General features: G+C 40.9%; 1 protein-coding gene and 1 long non-coding RNA gene across 8 annotated transcripts; one reads left to right on the top strand and one right to left on the bottom strand.

Annotated features, from left to right (window-relative positions):
- Positions 1-21: 21 nt before the first annotated feature.
- Positions 22-19,760, bottom strand: PLEKHS1 (pleckstrin homology domain containing S1). Of its 6 annotated transcripts, XM_038181026.2 has the most exons (16): positions 19,537-19,756; positions 19,277-19,452; positions 17,148-17,215; positions 15,895-15,986; positions 15,683-15,789; positions 14,170-14,304; positions 12,905-12,977; positions 12,120-12,227; positions 11,295-11,390; positions 7,692-7,802; positions 6,601-6,719; positions 5,107-5,316; positions 4,914-5,015; positions 3,112-3,247; positions 2,283-2,371; positions 22-1,150 (listed from the first exon to the last, which is right to left on the bottom strand). In XM_038181026.2, the coding sequence occupies exons 3-15, from the start codon at positions 17,176-17,178 to the stop codon at positions 2,303-2,305; spliced, it is 1,389 nt and encodes a 462-aa protein (XP_038036954.1). In that variant the 5' UTR covers positions 17,179-17,215; positions 19,277-19,452; positions 19,537-19,756; the 3' UTR covers positions 22-1,150; positions 2,283-2,302. The 6 variants fall into 6 exon arrangements, with proteins under 6 accessions (XP_038036954.1, XP_012950140.1, XP_071895891.1 ...); XM_013094686.4 differs by having other exon boundaries at positions 5,107-5,313; positions 19,277-19,759; XM_072039790.1 differs by having other exon boundaries at positions 17,148-17,350; positions 19,277-19,757.
- Positions 5,944-11,571, top strand: LOC140002751 (uncharacterized). 2 transcript variants are annotated; one of them, XR_011810150.1, is made up of 3 exons: positions 5,944-6,228; positions 6,947-6,970; positions 11,298-11,571. It is a non-coding gene; the product is annotated as an uncharacterized lncRNA (long non-coding RNA). The 2 variants fall into 2 exon arrangements; XR_011810151.1 differs by having other exon boundaries at positions 5,944-6,303.
- Positions 19,761-20,812: the final 1,052 nt, after the last annotated feature.

Below are 20,812 nucleotides of genomic sequence, written 5' to 3'. Positions count from 1 at the left end.
AGGTAGTCAGGGAATACAATATGTGTTGTAAAGTGATAATCCATTTATTGATCATGTGCACAGACAACTTCACAAACCCTACCAGAATTTACTATACCGATGTCACTTTCATGTTGTATATCTAGCAAGTGTTGTGAATCAGCCAATATGTAACATTAATTATCTGCATTTATCATACTGCAAACTGACAGGATTGATTAATGTAACACATCAGTAACTGTTTACAGAAGTAACCCCCCAGTTTTCTGAAATATTCTGGAATTGTCTCATGCTTGATATCTCTACCCAAATCCTGTTTTTTTCCAGAAGTAGCATCCTTCCATGGCTAAGAGGTGCAGCATACGTTGCTCAACGTCAGCTTCAGCAGCAATGCCACATGCAGGTTCTGTGGTCCTGGCTTTCCTCTCACCACTGCATACAGTCTAGAGCTTCTCTTTGTTCATCTCTTCTTGGAAATGTTTCTATACAAAGTTTCAGGAAATTGCTTTAAGACTGTCTCACTTCTTTGTTCACCCATAACTGGAAAAAGGAGGTATTTGTTTTGCAGGTCAGTGACACAGGAAAGGTTACATGAAATGTTTGGGGAAAAAATGTTGAAAGAGTGCAGGATATTTGGTCTAAAAAATGGAAGGAAGAACAGGCATAAAAAATATCTTCCAGAATAAAGACTTCTGTGGAAACAGCAGAGCAATTCCCCATGCCTGCTGAAAACACGCAAGAAAAATCCCAATTATACAGCCAGATGAGTCTTCGAACAAGACAGGAAGGCTTGGCCTTTTCTAAAGTTCAGAAGAATTTAGGCAAGCCTCAGTCAGGAAAGTCAAGGGACACGTCATCGGTGGGTGCTCTTGACCTAGATGATTCATGGTTTTAGGATCCCGGCCTAGAGGCCTGTTTGAGCAGGCTGACACGGTTACGGAGCTGGCAATGCCCCGTACAGCGATGCCCTTGGCATCCTCACAGACTCCTTAGGCAGAGGGGGATTTGTTGGGCTGAGAGAGACAGCCCAGAGCAAAGGAATCCCACAGCAACTTTGGAGGAAGGCTCCTAAGGAATTTCTTTTCTTCCATTTTCAGTCTCTGTTGTTCCGGAACCGGGGTTTCCCTCAGTCTTTATGCAGAATTCAGCACAAGTGGGCCTTTGAACACCACTGTAAAAAATAATTGAAAGTGATCCTTTCTCATCCTGAGAAATAAGCATATCACAGACACTCTTATCTCAAAAACAGAAGAGAAAGGCTGTGTGAACAGTGTGAAAATTAATATTTTGAACAGGAGCTGAGTCTGAATTGTTTGTATAAATGTTTTTGTTTGTTTGAGTTACTGATACTGTTTTCATTTCTGGCTGAATACAATTTTATAAAGATATTTTTTTTTTTCAGTCCAGGTTGGACAAATTTACTACTGGAGTAAGTGGCAGAAACACTGATATTAATAAGTGTAGTTCCTTGATTTGGCCTAATTCAATTGGAAGCTGGACAAATGTCTTCTCTGGGCTAAATCCACCTTAAATATGCTAATAACAGTAAACCTATGCCTGCTAAACACAGTTTAATTTATTTTGGCTATCTAGCAAAATAAAATTATCTGTACTCAAAAATGGTTATTTAGTTTGTTGTCACAGTGTTGTATATTAACACTATGTAACAGCTATATATATATGTCTGTAAATACATACACCTGTATGTACAAATGTATGCCTATCCATACAGAATAGGTATAAGCTCTGTGTACATTCTATATGCATATTTGTGGCTGTAACATGAGGGGCATAGCAAAGAGAAGGACCCCCAATCTTCCTTCCATAGCAAGAGGAGGACCCCCAGTCTTCCTTCCAACATTAAAGTTCTCAGATCGCTTTTGCTGTTCTGAAACTGAGAGGAAGCAAGGGAAAAGGTGTCTTTGTTCCAAATGTAGGTTGTTCCCACATCCCTAAATGGTTCAGGAATTAGGGATAAGTCTATGTAACTCAGTGTAAAGAGGCAAGCAGAGGCATGAACCACTACTTTCTACTGAACTGCAAAGCGTACACAACGCAGATGTTTTGTAAATGCTTTGACCTTCTTGCTCATGCAACTGAAATATATGATAATGTGAAACAGAATTAAAACACAGCTATTCATGTCACTGAAACAAGTTATTAGGACATAAAATGAAATCTATATTCTCTGTTTTTTGTACTTAGCAACAAAATCTGTCTGGCAGCTCTAGAAGGTACAGATCTCCATACACTATACATTACATTCTTCTCCTTGATCCTTTCCCTTGAACTTTGGCACTTACTTGTTAATTGTGGTCTTTTTTCAGGAACATGAGCAGCCTTTAACATGGAAAGTATCTGAATGTGGAATCCTACATACAGTAAGTTTCACCTTAAAAGAAAAAGTGGGAGACACTGCTTTATAGATTGTTAAAACATTTGTGCTACTATCTGACTTGTGTTTTAACTAGCTAAATAAAAAATACCCTGTTAAGAGAGGTGAATAGTTTTTCCTTATGGAGACTGGCTTTCTTTTCTTTAGAGGGTAACAGCATCTAACGATCTTAACTTTCTCAGCAAAATTTAAATGTGAAGGTGTTCATGTATGGGTCAGAGAACCTGACTATTGAAATTGGGGCCCATCTGAGAGAAACGTGAGTATAAATGTGTAGCAGATTGCAGTGGTGTTAAGGTACCACTTAGAAATCTTCCACATACTTCAAAAAAGTGATAATAGCTGGATAAGGAGGTAGGAGCCTACGGTTCTGCCCTCGATACCCAAAACGACTATAAGCAAATCCATTGGAGGCAATCATTTACTTCCCAAAGTTTTCAATGCACAGACCTCAACCAAAACATACCAAGTAACTTTAATTTAAAGTTTGAGTTGCTCAGACTCTTTGAGATCAGTCCTCAAACACAGCAGTGCAGACCTTGCATTCCCCAAATAGCACAGGAATAAGAAATGCTACATCAAGTGACGTTGAGGCACTACTTGGTACTGAGGTTATTCACACCACACTCAAAACAGAGTGAACTGGTTTGAATGAAGCCCTCTGAAAGGCAAAAGCAAAGCGCTTTCTCATTTGGCTTGATTTACTTGACTATCATTTTCAGGTCAGTTGAACATACCTCCTTTCTAATGGACCTGCTGATGAACAAGGAGGCCTCCTCCAAGTTCTGAGGGTGCAGATCATTCACAGCCACTATACGGTCTCCGTGGTTAAATAAACATCCCAGGTGGCAAGGACCAGTCCACTGTGAGACACTAGGGTATTTGGAGGAGAGACAACAAAGGAATTGTGTTGAATATTGAATTACTGTTAACAGAATGGGAAAGAGTGAACAGAATTGCATTTACCATACTCCCGTCTGGAAATGACACATGGGCTGAATGACTGCAGACTCTTGATCTGGTTCTAGCTGAAACCGAGGTGCTTCACCCACACCTTGTAAAGTGTGTGTGACACTGCCATCCCAGGCCATTAATAAATGAGATTGCTGCTAGAAACATCACCAGTGAAATCTGGGGATTCCAGTCTGAAAACTGTGGGCCAGATTTGGTGCAGGTACATACATGTATATTCATGTCGGAGTGAGATAATTTTCCCAAGACATCCCAAGAGGATGAAACTAAAATTTATTATAATGTGTTTTATCTTTGATATAATTGCAAGGATCAGAGATCTCTTGCTGTCCTGACTGGACCCTTATGGAAATTCCATTATCTCTTTCCTGCTGGTCTCTGATAGACTCTCTGTGATGACAAACTGTCTAGGATTAGCTAAGCTAGCAGTCAGACCTAGTGTTCTGTTCCTACCCAGAACCAGCCCCAAATCCTTTCAATGTGATTTTCTGCTGGGAAAGCTCTGTAAATTTAGGCACAGATCAAAAAAAATTTTTTTGGGGGGGTCCTATTTTCTAGTAATTGATATTAAAGATCTAGGGAGAGCAGTAATTTCCAGTGGGACTACTAAGAGGATGTATGTGCTAAAGCCTTAACACCTACATTGAAAATCTCTGCCTAGCAGTGATTCCTAGCACTGAACAGGTGCTGGGATTAGTTTGGAGGTTACTTTATGACGGCATCAAACCGAAGTCAGCTTAATTTATGTAACATCTTTTAAATTTTCACTTACAGCTCACACATCTGGAGACTCTCTGAGTACTTTGCAGGTGTTATTACTTAAATTACAAAATGATATTATGTAGGTCAGTAATATTTGGGCTAGTAGGTTAAGGGGAAAAAGATAAGAAAGGATTTGATGAAAGAGATCATGGAACGTACTAGGTTTGGAAATGGCTTCCCCTGTGCTGGTAGTTCCGTGTTGTCATTCTTTCCACTGACAGGTTTATGGCTTTTCAAAAAAATTGTCATCTCTTTCCACACATCCCCTTTTTCTTCAGAGGACATAAATGGGATTTGAAGTCTATCCCTTGTATGTTCTTCCTAATTTTCATCTTTTTTTTTTTTTTTTTGTCAATAACAAAGGGTTACAAATTATTAGCCACCAAACCCTGCAAGATTTTTGGCTGAAAGGCCCTATTTACTCTGTCACAAGATAACGTCCCTCCACTGTATTTCTGAGACATACTTTCATTACAACTCACCAAATCAAAGACAAACCTGAGTAGCAGTAATTAGTTGATTTCACACCTATTAACATTAGAAGATTAGCTTTTGGGGTGGGACTCCATCTTGAACTATTATACAGCAAGCTAAGGGATCTCAGTGCTACACAGCCCTTTTCAACAGCAGTTGAAATAGTACATGAAATACATGAAAAGTCAGAAAGCAGAAAGGAATTTCTGCAGCTTGAGCACACACTGACCCTGTGCTGTTCTGCACTGCTAAAACTGTGTATGGATCCCAACACCGGTTGTGTCACTCATTCACACCTGATCTGCACTATCACAAAATATCCAGGACTTACCATATTTGTCCTACTGCTTCAGTAAGTTGTAGGTAACTGTTAATGTCAGCCAGGGGGATGAAAATATCCAACACCTGCAGCTGCGTCTCATCTGTAACTTGACTGTGAGAGAAAACATCAAGGACCAGTGCCTTAACTGAAACCTGTGAACATATCTGTCTTCTCTGCAACGAAAAATGCAGAAGACGCTTACCTGAGCAGGACAGACAACTGAACCACTGAAAGTGGTGATGAACTGTGCCTTCCTTTGAGGGTGAACTGCTGTGTGGTGCTGCTTTCTGGGAGTTTTGGGTCTCGGTTTGCCTCCAAGTCTCTTGGACATGTACTGCTTGCCCAGCGTTTGGGAGGAGTAGGGGGCCTATCACATCCGCACGTGAGCTGGCAACTCTTATCCAGGAGCCTACTGAAGAAGAATGATGATAAAAACTGAACTGGTTTGGCCATTCCAGACACTCCTGCCAGATCAAATGGCTGTCAGTGAAGCAAAGAATAACAAGTTCTTGTAAAACAGTCAGTGGACAAAATTACAGCTAAGTAAAATAAACAGTCCTTCTAAAAATGGACCATAAATCCTAAAATAAACCTTTTCAGCATTTAAAGACTATTTATTAAGCCTGAAAACATTCCAGCTTACAACGTGCTTTTACAAAGAAATGAGTACAGATTGTTGTCCTTGGCTTTACTGGATTTTGTCAGGATGTAATGCTGTCCCCTGGGGGATACAGTAACTCAGAAATGCTTTAATACTTTTCAGGTTATTTGACAAGCCATATAATGCCTGGAGTCAACTCCCTTCTGTGCCTCAAACAACATTTGGGTTAGTAGCAAAAACTGCTCTTGCTGCATATATGAACTCAGATTGTGTAGGTTTGTGAGATTTTTATAGTGAATCACTCCATAAAGTCTCCCAAAGACACTCGAATAACTCTATTGTAATAAACTGGTTTGTGGGTCTGCATTTCTGATTGCCTCCCACTATGTGAAATAAGACCTGACTGTCTGTAGGTGGCAGGCCATAGCCAGCAGCTATCTACCACTCTGTGCCTCAGGACTGGTGTTACCATGTAGGCAGACGTCTCTTCAGCTATATTGTGCTGGTTGTGAAGTTTCCTGGTGGCACTGCAGCTGTGAAACAAAGTTCAGGTCCTTCTCTGTGGCATACCAGACACTGTACCCCCAACGTACACAGCATCAGACCCCTACTTCCAATGGGAAAATGGAAGGAAGGAGACGACCTACTGGGAACCATATTAACTCCTTACTGGAAAAGCTGGGAGCTGTTGCTGCAATTCTTCTTTCCTCTTTTACCCACTAGGTAACCACTCTGGGGTGGACGTGTCTGAATCGCTGCTGAAACTTGGCTGTGGTGTCTGAGGACAGTGGTGGGCTGGTATGTTGTGAGAACCTAGCTAAACTGTCAGTCACCAAAACGTTCTGTGTCCTGTAATCAGAGCCTGTCTAAATGCATGAGTTGCAATGTGAGCTTAAATTTCACTTTGATGAGTCTGAATTTCACTCTGGGTGAAACTCACTCCATGAGTTTTGAACTTTCTGAACCAAGACTGAAGAATTCATTCAAACAAGATGCAGCCTTTAGATACTGCAAAGTAAATCTTGCAAACGACAGCTCTAGCTATATCACCACGTCACTTGTTATTTGCAGAACTTTAGTGGAGACGTTACTTACAGTGATTCCATCGACACATAGACATTCTCCTTTACTGGCTTCCTCTCCCATGTTTTCTTTGGTGGCACAGGGACATGGGATACAGCTGTAGGCTCAGGCTTAGATACTTCAGTAATGCACTGTTAGAAACAGTTAACAACATAAAACACAGATATTCTTGCTCTTCCAACAGAAAAAAAATCTTAATTCTCCTGTTCAGTACTGGTGCTGTTTAAGACCATTGGTTAATACAGCTTGGTTTTCCTCTAATAACTCACTTCCCAGAACTGTGAGCTAGAAATGTGGTTGAAAATCAGAGGTTCGTGTTATCTGGTATTACTGACACTACCATTTGCTTTCCTTTTAGGTTGGAATATGAGCAGCTATATTTGTAAGTACCACCACATAAAATTTGTTACATTTTAATTCAGAAAACCAGATTGAAAAGAGTCTAATCTTTTGTACATGCTTAACTTAAAAGTACTTACATTCTATGATAAAAGACATGTTAATGATGTTCAGTTAGCTGTACAGTGTTTGGAGAAAGGCTGTGACTTCTGCAGAAGTCTGGCTTAACTAGCTTCTCATGACCACTGACTACATGGGAAGCCTAGAGAAATCAGCCTCCCAAATTAAGCACCAAAATTTGTTTAAAATTACCAGTATGATTCCTCCTGCTCCCTTGTTTCACACTGAAATGCACACACCCAAATGTGTCACAGCATTTTTAAGTTACAGCATGGTTTTATGCCACTTACTAATACTTCAACAGAATTACATTTTAAAATCTATAATGTACAGCTATATTTTCTAAATGAAATTTTCATTTTTGATAAAAATAAATGGATACAATTGGCAAAAGCCATTTACAATGAAACTGTCATGTTGGGGAATTTCAACAAATGTTTTTTGTCAAAATACTACTTTTTAGCAGAAAGATCCTTTGAGTCAAGCATTTCTCCTTGTACGCATTTAAACTATTACCTACTGCTCTATCTACATATTTCTTTGGCAAGGTAGTAGTAGTTCCTCATACCAGTTCCTCTTTGGTTCATTAAATATCTCCATCTCCTTGGAGCTGTTAACAAAACAAACCACAACAGATAAATTACCTTTGCTAAAAGATTGCTGGGAGTTTCATAATAAGCTTCCACTTCCTTTTTGATGTCTTCATCTGAATCCGATGACAGCGAATTTTCGTCACTCTTTCTTAGAGTTTTACCCTGTTAAAAGTATGTTTTTATATTTAATAGGTTCAGTTATATGGATCATTTAAGATGTATTTGCCAATTACTAATAGTAACAGAATCAGCAACTATTCATAGGAAAGATGGGAAGATGCGTTTCTCCTTGAAGAGTCTGTTCAGGTTGTTTTAGGAACAGGCTTCTGTAGTTCTGCTCTTTTGAAATCATGCACATGCAATTGGCTGCTAGTATTAATATTTCTCATAGATGGATCTTTGGTAACCAGGCAGCTGCAATTGACTGCTTCTTCAAAAACTGTTATTTTGTTTAAAAATCAGGTGGGCTAAACACTTCACATATGGTTCTGCATGCATTTCTGTGCTTGTATGCAAAAGATTCTTTATTTGCAGTCTTACACTCAGTTCTTACACTAGGAAGAAAAACCTGTAGGAAATATAGAAGTGGATTGGGAAATATTTGTCATTTTTAAGTATTTTTTAACTGCTCTAAAGTAAAGAATGTATTTGGGACTTCCCTTACTGATGAGAAGTCTATAAACTCATACTTCTCCATGAGCTAGAACATAGGCCAAGGGGCTGGAAATCCTATATTGAATCTGTTGTGTCCTGAATTATATCCTCCCAGGTTCATAAATACCTGAAATATTAAATTTGTGGCCATTTGGTAAATCAAGGAGAAAATAATCACTTCACCGAGTTTACCTTTCTAAGTCACAAAGACAAATTATTTATTTTTGTTTCCTTTCTGACTTCACTGCAGTGAAGAATATAGTAATTAGTATTTTGCTGTCTCCCAATGCAATTCTCCATGCCATGTTTGTGATACAACCATTTTTTATCTCTACACTTACATCCTTGGTTTCTATGGTGATCATTTTAGTAACTGCTAAATATGTCACAGAATATATTACTGTTTTCCAGGTAAAGTAAATTCAACTAATTACTCTCATACATGTAAAGAGAAGATACTGGCATTGAATTGAAATTAGAGATGATGAATGTATTTTTGTTCCTTGTTGCTATAAATGACATAAAAAGGAGCCCATGCTGCAGTAGCGAGAACAAGCCTACAAATGGTCCTTCAAGAAGTGCATAACAAAACTCTTTCAGGAACAAGACTAACTCTGTGGTCATGATCTAAAGTCAAGAACAAATTTCCTACTGATATTCTAGGGGCTTTGGATCTATCAAAGAAGTTAACACCTGGGGAAAAGGGGAAAAGGAGGTGATTTTATTAAGTCTTGAGATGCTCCGACTCCTCCAAAATCTCAAGAGAGTACACAGCACTCATCAGCTTCCCAAACCGAGCCTGCAGTCAGACAGTGGCCACCTTTTGCCAAATGCACATGCTGGTTCTCCTTGGCACCATCACAGATTATGGGGACAATAGGAAGGAGAAGGTTAAACAGCAGCACCATGGTGTTTTCCTCAAGGAGTTTGCTGACATCTCTGTTCCTCCGAGTGCTTTACAACCAGAGAATTGCAGTTAACTTCAGTGTAAAATTATTCTCAGCTGTACAGCTAAACGAGTTCTTTAAGGCTGTGGGGAACCATGGCTGGATTTACATTAGAGAGAAAAAATGGGTTATGGAGGAAATTGGCTGTAGCAGAAAATGAAAATGAAACTTGGAAAGCAATTGAGTAATTGTTAGTTTTAAGTTCTTTAGGGAAAGGGTCAAATTTTACATGCTGCCCTTGGACAGAGGAATTTCTCTTTCAAAAAAATCACGTCTAACATGTGTTGAAGCCAGACTCTTGACTGGTATGCCTAGGTACCTGCAGGACAGTTATGAGCACCATGATACAAGCCTGTGCTCTTTATTTTGTTGCATTTTACATATTGAGTGCTGTGTGTGGCAATAGCTGATACTCAGCTGCTGAGTCAGGTGTGGTTTGGTAGAGCCAAAATGTGGGTTGAAGCGGAGCCAGGTTCTCAAAGCCCTTGAAGGTGGCTGGGTCCCGGCCTGTTTGCATGAGCAATGGCTACTGACCAAACAGTTTGCAAGATCAGGGCCTGGATGAGGGAACGGCCAATAAATAAGTAAAGCTAATCAGATACTAGAAATGTGGAGTCATACTGCTAACAGGAAGTAAATACAAGGGCTTAATATGGGAGTCAGCTGTCCAGACATCACTGAGCAAAGAATAGATCTGGAGATGTTAGCAGATGCTAATCTTATGAGGCAAATGAAGTATTTTTATCAAATGAAGGCACATTTTTGCTCCTTGTTAGCTGCATGGCAAGGTTATTCATTTTCACACAGGCTGAAACAGATTTATGAGCTTCCTGCCACTCCCTTTGCTTCAGGCTAAGGAGAACAGGTAAAATCCAAATTCCTTATCTAGGAATTTTAGTGCTGCTTGTCAGTCTGTCCTACTCTGACAAGCTGCATAAATACATACCCTCTGAGTCACTGTAAGTATGAGAAGGATTAATGTATGAGACAGAAGCGGCAAGTGTAGGAAAGGGGCAGAAAGACAGCCTTGGTAGCAGCACCAGCTAAAGCCAAACTAAGGGCTGACCCAGTGCATTTCAGAGCTAAGACTCATAACTGAATGACTGCACCTCCATAAATTACAGTGCATCGGCTGAACTGTGGCAATAACCCATGGCATTGCAATGTAATTTCAGCTCTTTTCACTTCAGTCCACTAAATCAAACTGTATTATATCATACCCACCGCCAGCCTGTGCACACGGATGGTGACTGCAACATGTGATTCACTACCCTGTGATAGCAGCAGAGATTCTTCCCCTGCATCTCAGCTACTCCAGATCATAGTTCAACGCTTAAACTGCAATTAAACATAGGTTTATCCTCAGCTGCCAAACTGCATGCTCCGTGGTGGAGCCTTGGTTGTGCCTTCTGCTCTGTTGACTGCTGCAAAGGCAGTCAGAGGGCAGGTGACAAACATCTGAAAGTGCTGCATGTCTCCTTGTTCGGGGAACATAGGTCAGAACACTCAGCTGATAAAAAATGATAACACTAATTTTTGTATCCTTTTAATCAACTCCTGCAAGATAGGGAAGCTAAATTACTTGAAGATACAGTTAGGCTAATAGAAGGTCAGACTTGAGGTGTGCCTCAATTTAAAGGCTACTTGCAGAGGCTGCAGAAAGAAACCATTTACAAAGAGTGTGGCACAGCTGGGAAATACGACAGGAGGGACAAATCCTCAGGCAGTGCAACTTCAGAGTTTTCTTCACCAAGCTTGCAGGAGCTGCCACAAGTTGCAATCACTACACAGAAATTCTGAGGATCTGCCCCCAAGAAACAAAGTAAATAAAGGGTATTTCAAGCATTTCAAGCAAGTTCTCAGAAGGTTATTTTCAGTGCTTTACACGACAACTGACTAGCTAGATTTAGGAAATCCTCATAATGAAATCCAGCTCAGTGTGCTGGGGAAGTAGGTGAATAATCTATAGTTACAGACAGCCAGGTGAGATAAGAGCACATAGTCACTTCTGCATCCTGAACAAGTCAAAAGCAGTTTTATTTGTTCTGCTCACCAGGTTTGGAAAATCTCCTCTCAGTGAGTCATTCTGGGCCTGACGAGGGCCAGGATCTGAACTGGGCCTGTTCTTGTCTTCTGAGGGATCATCAGTCTGCATTCAAAAGAAGAAAATGTTGACTCCTCCTGGAGATGCACTCTAAGTGCTTTTCCTGCATTCAGCTTCCTTCATCAGGGCCATTTGCAGCCCTGATGTCACCTTGTGACTGCAGAAAGCCAACGCTTTGGCAGCTATACAGTCTGTCACCAAAGGACAGGCTGTAGTTGCTCTAGGAATTCAGTGTTGCTTCCCTTTCTATTTAAATACTGATGGGAGAGATCTGACAGGCACAGAGACCAAGGACTGCAGGCTCCAGTGGACAGCACTGGACCAAATTCCCCTAGGCTTGAGAGTCTGAACAGAGAGAGACAAAGACAAGCACAATCATAGAACAGGAAGAATGGCAAGCAGCTGTTGAAACAATCATCCCATGGCTTTTCCAAGGCATGTCTAAGCTAATCTGCAGCTATTTTCTGCTGACCAACCTTTGCTGGTCATTTGAGGTAGCCTATGAATATCAGTGCTCATTGTCATCATCACCTGTCTTTACTGACATGTAGACTCCTAAACTAACACGCCAGTACCGGCCCTTTGTGGGGACTCTGCAATGATGCTATCATCCTGCTCTTACTCAGGAACCCCAGTACAGGCCAGAACAGGACCACCTGGGCACCCACTGCATGAGCTCTGAAGACCTTCCGATTGAAACAAGCCATGATACAAATCAAATTTCACAGACATCCCTGGCAACAAAAAATTGTTAAAGATGGCTGATCCATTTACCTCCAGGTAGCTTTGCCTTTCCAGGGAACTGGTCACATCTTCAGAATCCAAGAATAATGGCAAAGACCAGGGCCGGCTTTTGACTTCTGGATTTGCAAGATTTTGGTTCTACAAATAAGATAACAGCTGTGTAAGACAGGCACCCGAATGGCATGAGCTACAATGTACCGGCACATCACACAACAGTGTGATTTTACTCCTGATGGCTCAGGGAGGTTGTCTAGGTGGCATTTTGCAGGCAGATGCAAATTTGTGCTTCTAGCACTTTGAGCAGACTGGAAGCTGATGGGGTGTAAGAGGCTTAGAACTGGCTCTGAACTAGGTGGCCTAGCTGGCTGACATGGTGCAGAAATTTGGGCTGGAGCTGGAAATAACAGGGCTTCCAGCTCGCTCATAGCATTGACAGACTAGATGTGGATCGCTTTGTAAAACAGCGTGTAGATATATCCAAAAAGTACACGGTAAGAATTACACATGCATTTTCATTCTGACACATCAAAGGTGCAATTCGTTGTAGCACGGTGTCAATCACCTCCTCATTTCCATGTGTTTTACTCTTCAAAGAGATTCTTTCAATGTGAAAACAATCCCTGCACAAACAGCCTGTGCAGTGCCTGCTTAGTGCATAAGCCCAGGGTACAGCATTTGTATGGAAAATTAATTTCTGATTAACCAAATCAAGAGCCAACTTGCAAAACCAGGACAAGACAATTCCCTGCCTTTGCACAAGTTTCTAATGAGATTACAAGTTTATTTCTTTCTAAAATCAAGTATAGAAACGTCACCTGAGGGCAGTGTCCATCTATTTTGGCCTTCATGACTGAAGATATCGCAGTGACCCAGTCCTCTATTTCCAGGCTGTAGGTTGGAACAACAGAAATGAACACCTACTAACAGGTAAAACACAAGGAAAACCCACTTGCTCACCCACTTCTTCCCATGGACCCAAAACAATGCTTCTTGAAATCAACAGGGAAAATCTGCACCTTCCTTTCAAGAGCCAGATAAGATGGCAAAGTCTGGCCTCAGAGAGGTGCAACGTGGGGCCAGGAGCTACAAGGCACAAAGAGGCTTTTGTAGGAGAGGTGCCACGGTGCTTTCTGCTTCATTCTTGGTGTGTAATGCTGCTCTAGTGGGGCTTTGGAGCTTGGGAATGCAGGGTGAGAAACTTCTCCTGAAAGCACCCCTGAAGCCTTGTTTTTGTAAGTGGATTTTGTTGGATTAATTCTGCAGCTCTTCCCAGGGAGGGCTGGCTGTGAGAGCAGTGCCCAGGGGGAAGGCGTGGGGTGGCACGCTCAAGTAGCACACAGGTATGTGTTTTCCTTCTGTGCTTATCAGCATTTCACACATCAGCTGCTCTTCTGCAGCAAGGCAGAACCCCCCTGACCTGCCTGGGACTGGGAAGGCAAAGAAGAGAGACAGGGAAGCAGCAGCAGAGGAGCGCTGTGCCAAACCCTGGCCTCAAAAAGCTTTGAGGCTCACCTGTGTGGCAGTGATTTCTGCCCTTGCTGCAGTCCAGCCCTGAGTCGCTCCCCTTGGGACCTGCTCTCTCTCTTGGGACCTGCTCTCTCTTTTGGGAATCCTCCCCTTCAATCTGCTTCCCTTGATTACTGATCTACTTTCCAGAGCATGACTATTAACTGCAAAAGCTGTCTTGGCTCCCAGGAGCTGCTGGGTGAGGAGGCAAAGCCCTCTGCTCCTCCTCGACCCTAGTGTGTACTGGCTGACGTGGCACTGCCACACTGCCACTGCCTCTGTGCTCCCACTCCTTTCACGTGTTGGACTTGTACCAGCGTGGCTGCAGGGGAGCTTAGCCCAGTGGCCCAAAACAGCAAGGAATTAGCCTGGCTGCGGGGGATAAAACAGCACACAAGAGAGCAGTTTTCCCTGGGATCAGCCAGCTGAAACCTTGTGTTGCACACTCAGTTGCTCAGACACAGGCAGGGGCTGGCCAGAGCTTCAGGGAAGGAGCAGAACCATTCCTTGGTCTTGGTCTTACATGAGCTTAACTGCAATGTCACGTTGCATTTACACATCTTCCTCTGCCTACCTGCTCTTCCCAATGAGGTAGTAACATCTGTTTCCAGTAGTGATGGACATCACCTCTTCAAGAAAGCATCTGAACATCTTCTTCACTGTTGCCATGATTTCGGAACTACTTATTCCAATTTCAACTTTTACAATCCTGTGTAGATAATGATACGAAACATCCTATATAACTGTACATGCTTACAAATATACATACAGACACACATATGTTTATACCTCTCTGTAGGGGTGCATTTTAATTTAAGCACAGCGTGACATGAGAAGATCTACATGGAAAAAGGTAAACATTTTTCAACAGAAAAAATTCTCAGGAAAATAAGTGCCTACATTAAAAACATCTGGACTTTCACAGTGAAGAACATTTTCAAACAAAAAAATAAGATCAACTTTTACAAAGATTCATGTCTAGATTTTGGAACACCATTTCTGAAAATGGGGCTGTTGTTCTAATACAGAAATGATAGTAAGAAAAATTCATGGCAGATGTTTTTGATCCATGATAAAACAGTATATTTGGTTTGAAACTAATTGTATATTAACAGTGTTTTAATGGAGTGGCTCTGGAATAGAAAAGCTGTACTCTTAATGCATTTGGAAATGGAAGCACTACTTTCAGTAACTTACAAGAAGTTAAATCAGTACAAATAATAACAACAGTAATGATAATGATGGTAATAATGCCACCACATATTGCTGAGCAAGCTGGAAATTTTTCAGAACTTCATAATATAAATTCTTTTAATGGGAGAAGCACAACACCAATGAGTCCAGTGAACTCCTAACAGCTCCACAAGCTTTTGGCTCAAGCTCCAAGTCTGGCTGGTAAAATCTTTGCATTTCTTTGCCAGAACTGTTTCCCTTTGATGTGTCTTACACCATAGCTGACATGGTAAGGCTGCTAGCACAAAGCCAGTGACACAGACTTGCTGAAGCCTGCAGTGGATGCTGTGCCGTGAGGATGAAATGACCAACCCAAATGAGCCAAGCAGAGCAATTTCTTGGCAGGGTAAGAGGCAGGGGCAGCCAGCATCAGCCCAAAGGGCCATGTGAAAGCTGGGAGACCTCTGCACAACTTGCAAAGCACTTTGTAAAGCTGTAAGGCAGGAAAGGTTGTGTGCCTACACAGTTACGAGTGCCGTAGCCCATCCTTACTCTTGTGTGAGTGAATGCATAGCACTGTCCTCAGAGAATACAAAATGTCTTCTACTGCAGGTAGAATACTGCCTTTGGGATCATGGAGCCACCCTGTCTGCTTTGCAGGTTCCACATCACCACAATTGCTCACGTAAATGTATCAAATTCCATCAAAATCGTTTAGAATTTTTACTCCTACAAAGAATATACACTCTAAGTTGCACCCAGAGCCTACAAGAGCCCAAAGAACTCTTTTTCTGTCTTCAGTAGGATTTGGATGAAGAACCTCAATCAGGAACAAGTGTCTGTACAATCAGTGGCCAATTAGGAGGGTTGATACATGATTTAAAATAAAAAAGTGATGCATCTGGGTTACATACTCATCAACAGGTATGGAGCCTTTCACGCTCTGGCCTTTTAGATACTTCAGGATGTAATTGCCCTTGCTGGATTTGGACAGGATGAAAAAACGCCTTTTCCAGGATTTCTGCCGAAGAGAAAGTAATTTGTCTCTCATTAAAACTCAGGATAGCAGAAAGAGCAGATATTTGTTGAAGGATTGCTGGAACATGACTAATCTGTGTTTGTATACCTGTGAGTTCAAAAGTTGAAGAGGTGGTGACTTGATGAGGAATCCATGCTGGCAGATTCCACCTTCAGAGCAAAACGTCTTTTGAGCTCCCACTAATCAAAGAGAAACAAATGGCACCATTACTCGTTGCCAATTAATCTCCTCCAGGGACCTCCTTGAACTGGAAAATGAAGCTGAGCACTGGGTTTCTGTGCTTAAATGGCCATAAAGCACATTCAATTAGAGAAGACAGACAGAAATCAAAGCTATAAAACTTAGAGCCAGGCCATGCTTCCTTGATGTCCCTGTTACTGCTGACAACTGGCCAAAACTGTAAACAAGTGACAGTGGCAATGTCCTGCATTGAGGGAGGTAGCTCGGAAGATATCAGAAAGCTCTGTCTTATTTAACTGATCTGACTTAAGTTCTGGGGTCTGGTCTTACTTAACTTCTTCATTAGCGATCTGAAAGACAGTAAACAGCACCCTAATTAAATTTGTAGATGGCATTCAGTATGGACAGGCTGCAAACACCACGAAGGATAAATCATCTTACTGTGCAGATCATGATGGAGCAACAGGAAGAAGTCTTACAAAAAAAATATAAGCTAAAAGACTAGGGGTAAAAATACCTGAATGCATTTCTTCATGACCCTGCGTACTCTGTGCTCAACTACAGTTTAAGATTCATGTTTTTTTTCTAACCACTGATGGATTTCTGATCAAAATCTTAGAGCACTTGAACACCCAGTGAAAGGAGTGACAATCTTATTCTATTTTTAAGCTGCAAGCAGTGTATGGGAAATTAAGACTTTTAAAGAACCCAATGAATGACTGAAGAACGCAGTCAACCTCCAGCAGCCTGGGACGTGCCTAAGTTCTGGGAAAGGTGGCAATAAAAAAACACCCAGCTTTGTGGTGACTTCATCATCAGCTACTGACAGTTCCCAGTTGATTTTTAAGGATTTTAATGTTTTCAGAAATCAGTCCAGCCTCTGTAAGGGACAAGAAGGATTCTGCTCTAGAGGGAAACACTGCGTTTAAGACAGATTCTTTAATGAAGGAAGCAAAGGAACAAAATTAACACACAATATAAGTCCAGCTGAGCTCTCTGAAACTTTCAACATACTGTTTTCCCCTGTTTTTCACCCATTGTTTATGACAAACTCCTCGGCAGTTGGAGGTGAAAGAGACAAGTATTAAATATTGAAAACAATAGTTTGAAACCTGATTCTACCTTACCACTGGTAAATCTTAGTAAATGACATTTGGTACCTGCAGAGTTTTTCTTGCTTCCTGAAGCCATCCTGATTCTGTTGTTTTGTTTTGTTTTGTTTTTCCTTCTGAGAACAAAAGAAAGAGAACAGCAAACTTGAAGCTAATTCCTTTCACCCTGTTTCTTGCTGAGCAACATTTCACTGCATGGATGGTTGCTTGAGAAAATATCAGAGGTGTTTATTTTTGTTGTGGTGGTTAAACTATATGAAATTAAACATAGAAAAAATCCATAAGAAACTACAGAAACAATCATAAAAATTATTAAATATATTGCTATACTTAATAAGATTATATATTATAATTACATATATGCTATAAGACTGTATTTATTCTTATATTGTAAATTTGAAATGATGCTTAATAAAATGTCTAAATTTCTATAAGTCAAAGGAATGATTTGCTTTGGATGTGAGGAGAGATGCCAACAGAAGCATATTTTGCCCCTTCCTTTGCAGGAGATACAAAACTATAACTGAGGAATGCTGCATCCCACCTGTTCCTGGCACTGCCTTGGCAGTGTGGTCAGCCCCGCGTTCAGGAGGCATCACATGCCCTGCAGAGTTTAACATCTGAGGGTATTTCGAAAACCTGTTCAGAGTGCTATAGATAATAATCTAGTCTGTACTAATTTTAATACAGTGCTCTCCCAACAATTTATAAACAGCGATGGATGTGGATTAGTATCATGGTTTTTCAAAGTATCTGTTTTTGTTTATGTCAACTGGTTTTCACAGAGTCTTCTCCAATATTAACCAGAAAACAGTAATCTTCCTGTGAGCCCGAGAAGTTGCATTACCTGCTCATGGCACAGCCAGGCTGAGGCAGAGATGGAAGCAGGGGCTAGGAGGGAGGCAGAAGGCACTGATGCATTGCCATGGATTTTGCCAGCATTTTGTTAAATTACCCCACAACGAAACACACGAGCAACAATCTGTGGGACTTGGACCATTTAGATGGTAAAAGGTGGCTTTGGTTACTGACTTCCACAGGCATTTTCAGCTCATTTGCCTTTTGGTAATTTCCCTGTCAGCTACAAGGTGACACAGCCCCCAGTGTGCATGCCACACGAACCTCGTTGGCAAAATCTGGGGGACTGCAAGTGCTGTCCTCAAGTTTTTTGCTGCACTCCCTGGCTGCACTGAGAGATTTAAGGTGGTTTCTTTGTGTTTATTTCTTCACTGATTTATATGCTGGTGCTAGAAGTAAACATGGAACAGCCAGGAGTGGTGAGCACTGGCCGTCACCTGACACAGAGGAGGTTACATGCACAGTTTTACCTCCACAGTTTTACAGATCAAGCTGTGAGCTTCCATACCCAGTTCCAGGCAAAGCTGTAAATGAGAACAAACCACTGCAAACTGTTGTCTGCTGGACAACTCTGTAGAGCATTTCAGCTTGTATTTTTTTTTTTTTAGGGAAACCATTACAATTTTGCCTTTTGGGGAGAAAGATTGGTTGTATAAATGTGGTGACAGACTATTATAAAATTTACTGCCTAGTCTTTTCATCTATTGCCTACCAAAAAAAGGACAAAAAAGCTATTTCCAGAACTAAAAGTGACTGCACACAGTCAAACTCTTAATGTCAGTAGTGGGGGAACAAGTCTGGGGTTGCAATGAAGTGCAGTGTAATATTCCTCTCAGTGTGACTGACAAAGGCACCACGATGGGCAAGCGATGCATCTCAAAGCAGCATTCCAAGAACCTACAACATGATAGAAGCCTCCTCCAAGTTTCAATAAAAGTCAAGGTTTGCAGGTGGAAAGACAAAAACCCATGAGGTTACAGTAGGCTTTTCACCATTTGTGCTATCTCACTTTGCATTTTGAAAAAAAAAAAAAAAAAGTTTTTAAGTGTTGTACTTAATTTTTTTCACTTCAATGGAAAGCAAGCTTTTAAATGCATTATGTCTAATTCAGAATATACAGTGCTGACTCCAGGATTATACCCCTCAGATTTTTTTATACCTGACATTAAGAGATTTGATTGATTTCAACCTGTGGAAATGCAACAAGGCACTTCAGTCAAAATGTAAATAAAGCACTGCAAATGACAGAGATGTTGGCTATTACAAACCTTCACAAATATAATACCAAGATAAGTAAAACAAACGGTGTTAGTACTTACAGGCAGATGTCTTCATAGCGTAGAAAGTCTTCGAGAAATACACCTTGAAGTATTTCAAGATTCCTTGTATTGCTTTCTGCAGCCAAGCATGGTGTCCTCACCCTGCCTTGTCACTGCCTTCTTATAGCCAGGGTATAAATGCAGGTGAAATATGACCCACGAGGAAATTCCCGTTTCTGCCCGGGGAAGTAAATTAAAGACTTTTCTGAAAGGGGAAACCCAGATTAATATTCATGTACAAACAAATAAAAAATACACACATTTGAGGCAGCCATAAATGTCTCCCATGCAGAAAAACAAACAAACAAACAACAAAACCCACAACTCTTTTTTAACTTCAGCTTATTAACCAGTCCCTTTTTTTCCCCCAGAACTGTGTCTGAGAGATTGTATCCACCCACTACTGGAAGATAAAGGAACATTAACAACCATAAAAGATCATAAAGTGCCATAAAATGTAACTGAGTTTTGATTTAAAGAGCTGTACTGACTAACCCACGAGGTGGAGCAGGCTCTCTTATGCTACCTACGTAATGAGAGTGCACTTTCATTCTTGGGTCAATGTCCATCTTGGTTATAGGCTACTATCTGGGTTCTCTCCAGAGACATCCAGCATAATTAATGATACTGATTTTATGCAGTAAACCATTTGGCTAATCCTGCAAAAGGCCATGGAAGTGCTTTTAGACAGAAAACAGTTTTAAATTTGAATGGGAAATAGGCTAAAATGTCCTACAGCTTATAAGTCACTACTCAGCTATCTGGCCTTGCTTGAGCCAAAGGGTCAGGCTTCCTTACTCTGAACGGATTCCTGCAGACTACATAATATTAATGCTTTTTGGATGTGATCTAAAGCAATGCTCCATCTAGCAGAGACACTGGCCCCTACACAATGAACTATGTTTTTATCTCTTTCTTTCAATGTTGTCTTTCCAAGTTGCTTTCCTCTCTGGCAGTGTCTTCAGATATTTGATGCTTGATCTTTGTATACTTCACATACCGGACAAGCCTGAAGGTTGTTTAAGATTCAGCCTTAATTTCTTCCTTTCATTGTAAGTCAGCACATAGAATTGCTGTGCTCCTTTGTGTTTTTTTCCAGGAAAACTTTGGTCTACCAGGAGAGATCTCTTGCAAATTAGAGAACTGAAGAGCTTCAAATAACACTATTATTTTGCCTTTTTTCTTAGACAGACAGCAACCATTTCAGCTATTAGTTGGAAATTCCCAAGCTGTCCTTATTTAGTATCCATTAAAATAAAAGTACCACAAAGTCTAGTAAAGATCCCCTCTGTCCACTTGTTTGTTCTTTAGGACATCATATCAGATAAGGTAAGAAGCTTTTCCTACTCTCTTTTCCCCTCTGTCCACTTGTTTGTTCTTTAGGACATCATATCAAATAAGGTAAGAAGCTTTTCCTACTCTTGGAATAAACTCATAAATATTAACTCCTCTGTTTCCTTACCAGTCACAGGGAACCTCACCAGTCACTGGCTGAACCATCTGCATTCGTGTCTGAGATAACTTTTGGGAAGTATT

This window comes from Anas platyrhynchos, chromosome 6, assembly GCF_047663525.1.
Source record: "Anas platyrhynchos isolate ZD024472 breed Pekin duck chromosome 6, IASCAAS_PekinDuck_T2T, whole genome shotgun sequence".
Lineage (NCBI taxonomy): Eukaryota > Metazoa > Chordata > Aves > Anseriformes > Anatidae > Anas > Anas platyrhynchos.
The sequence above is the reverse complement of the archived record's forward strand: the minus strand, read 5'-3'. Positions and strand labels throughout refer to the sequence as shown.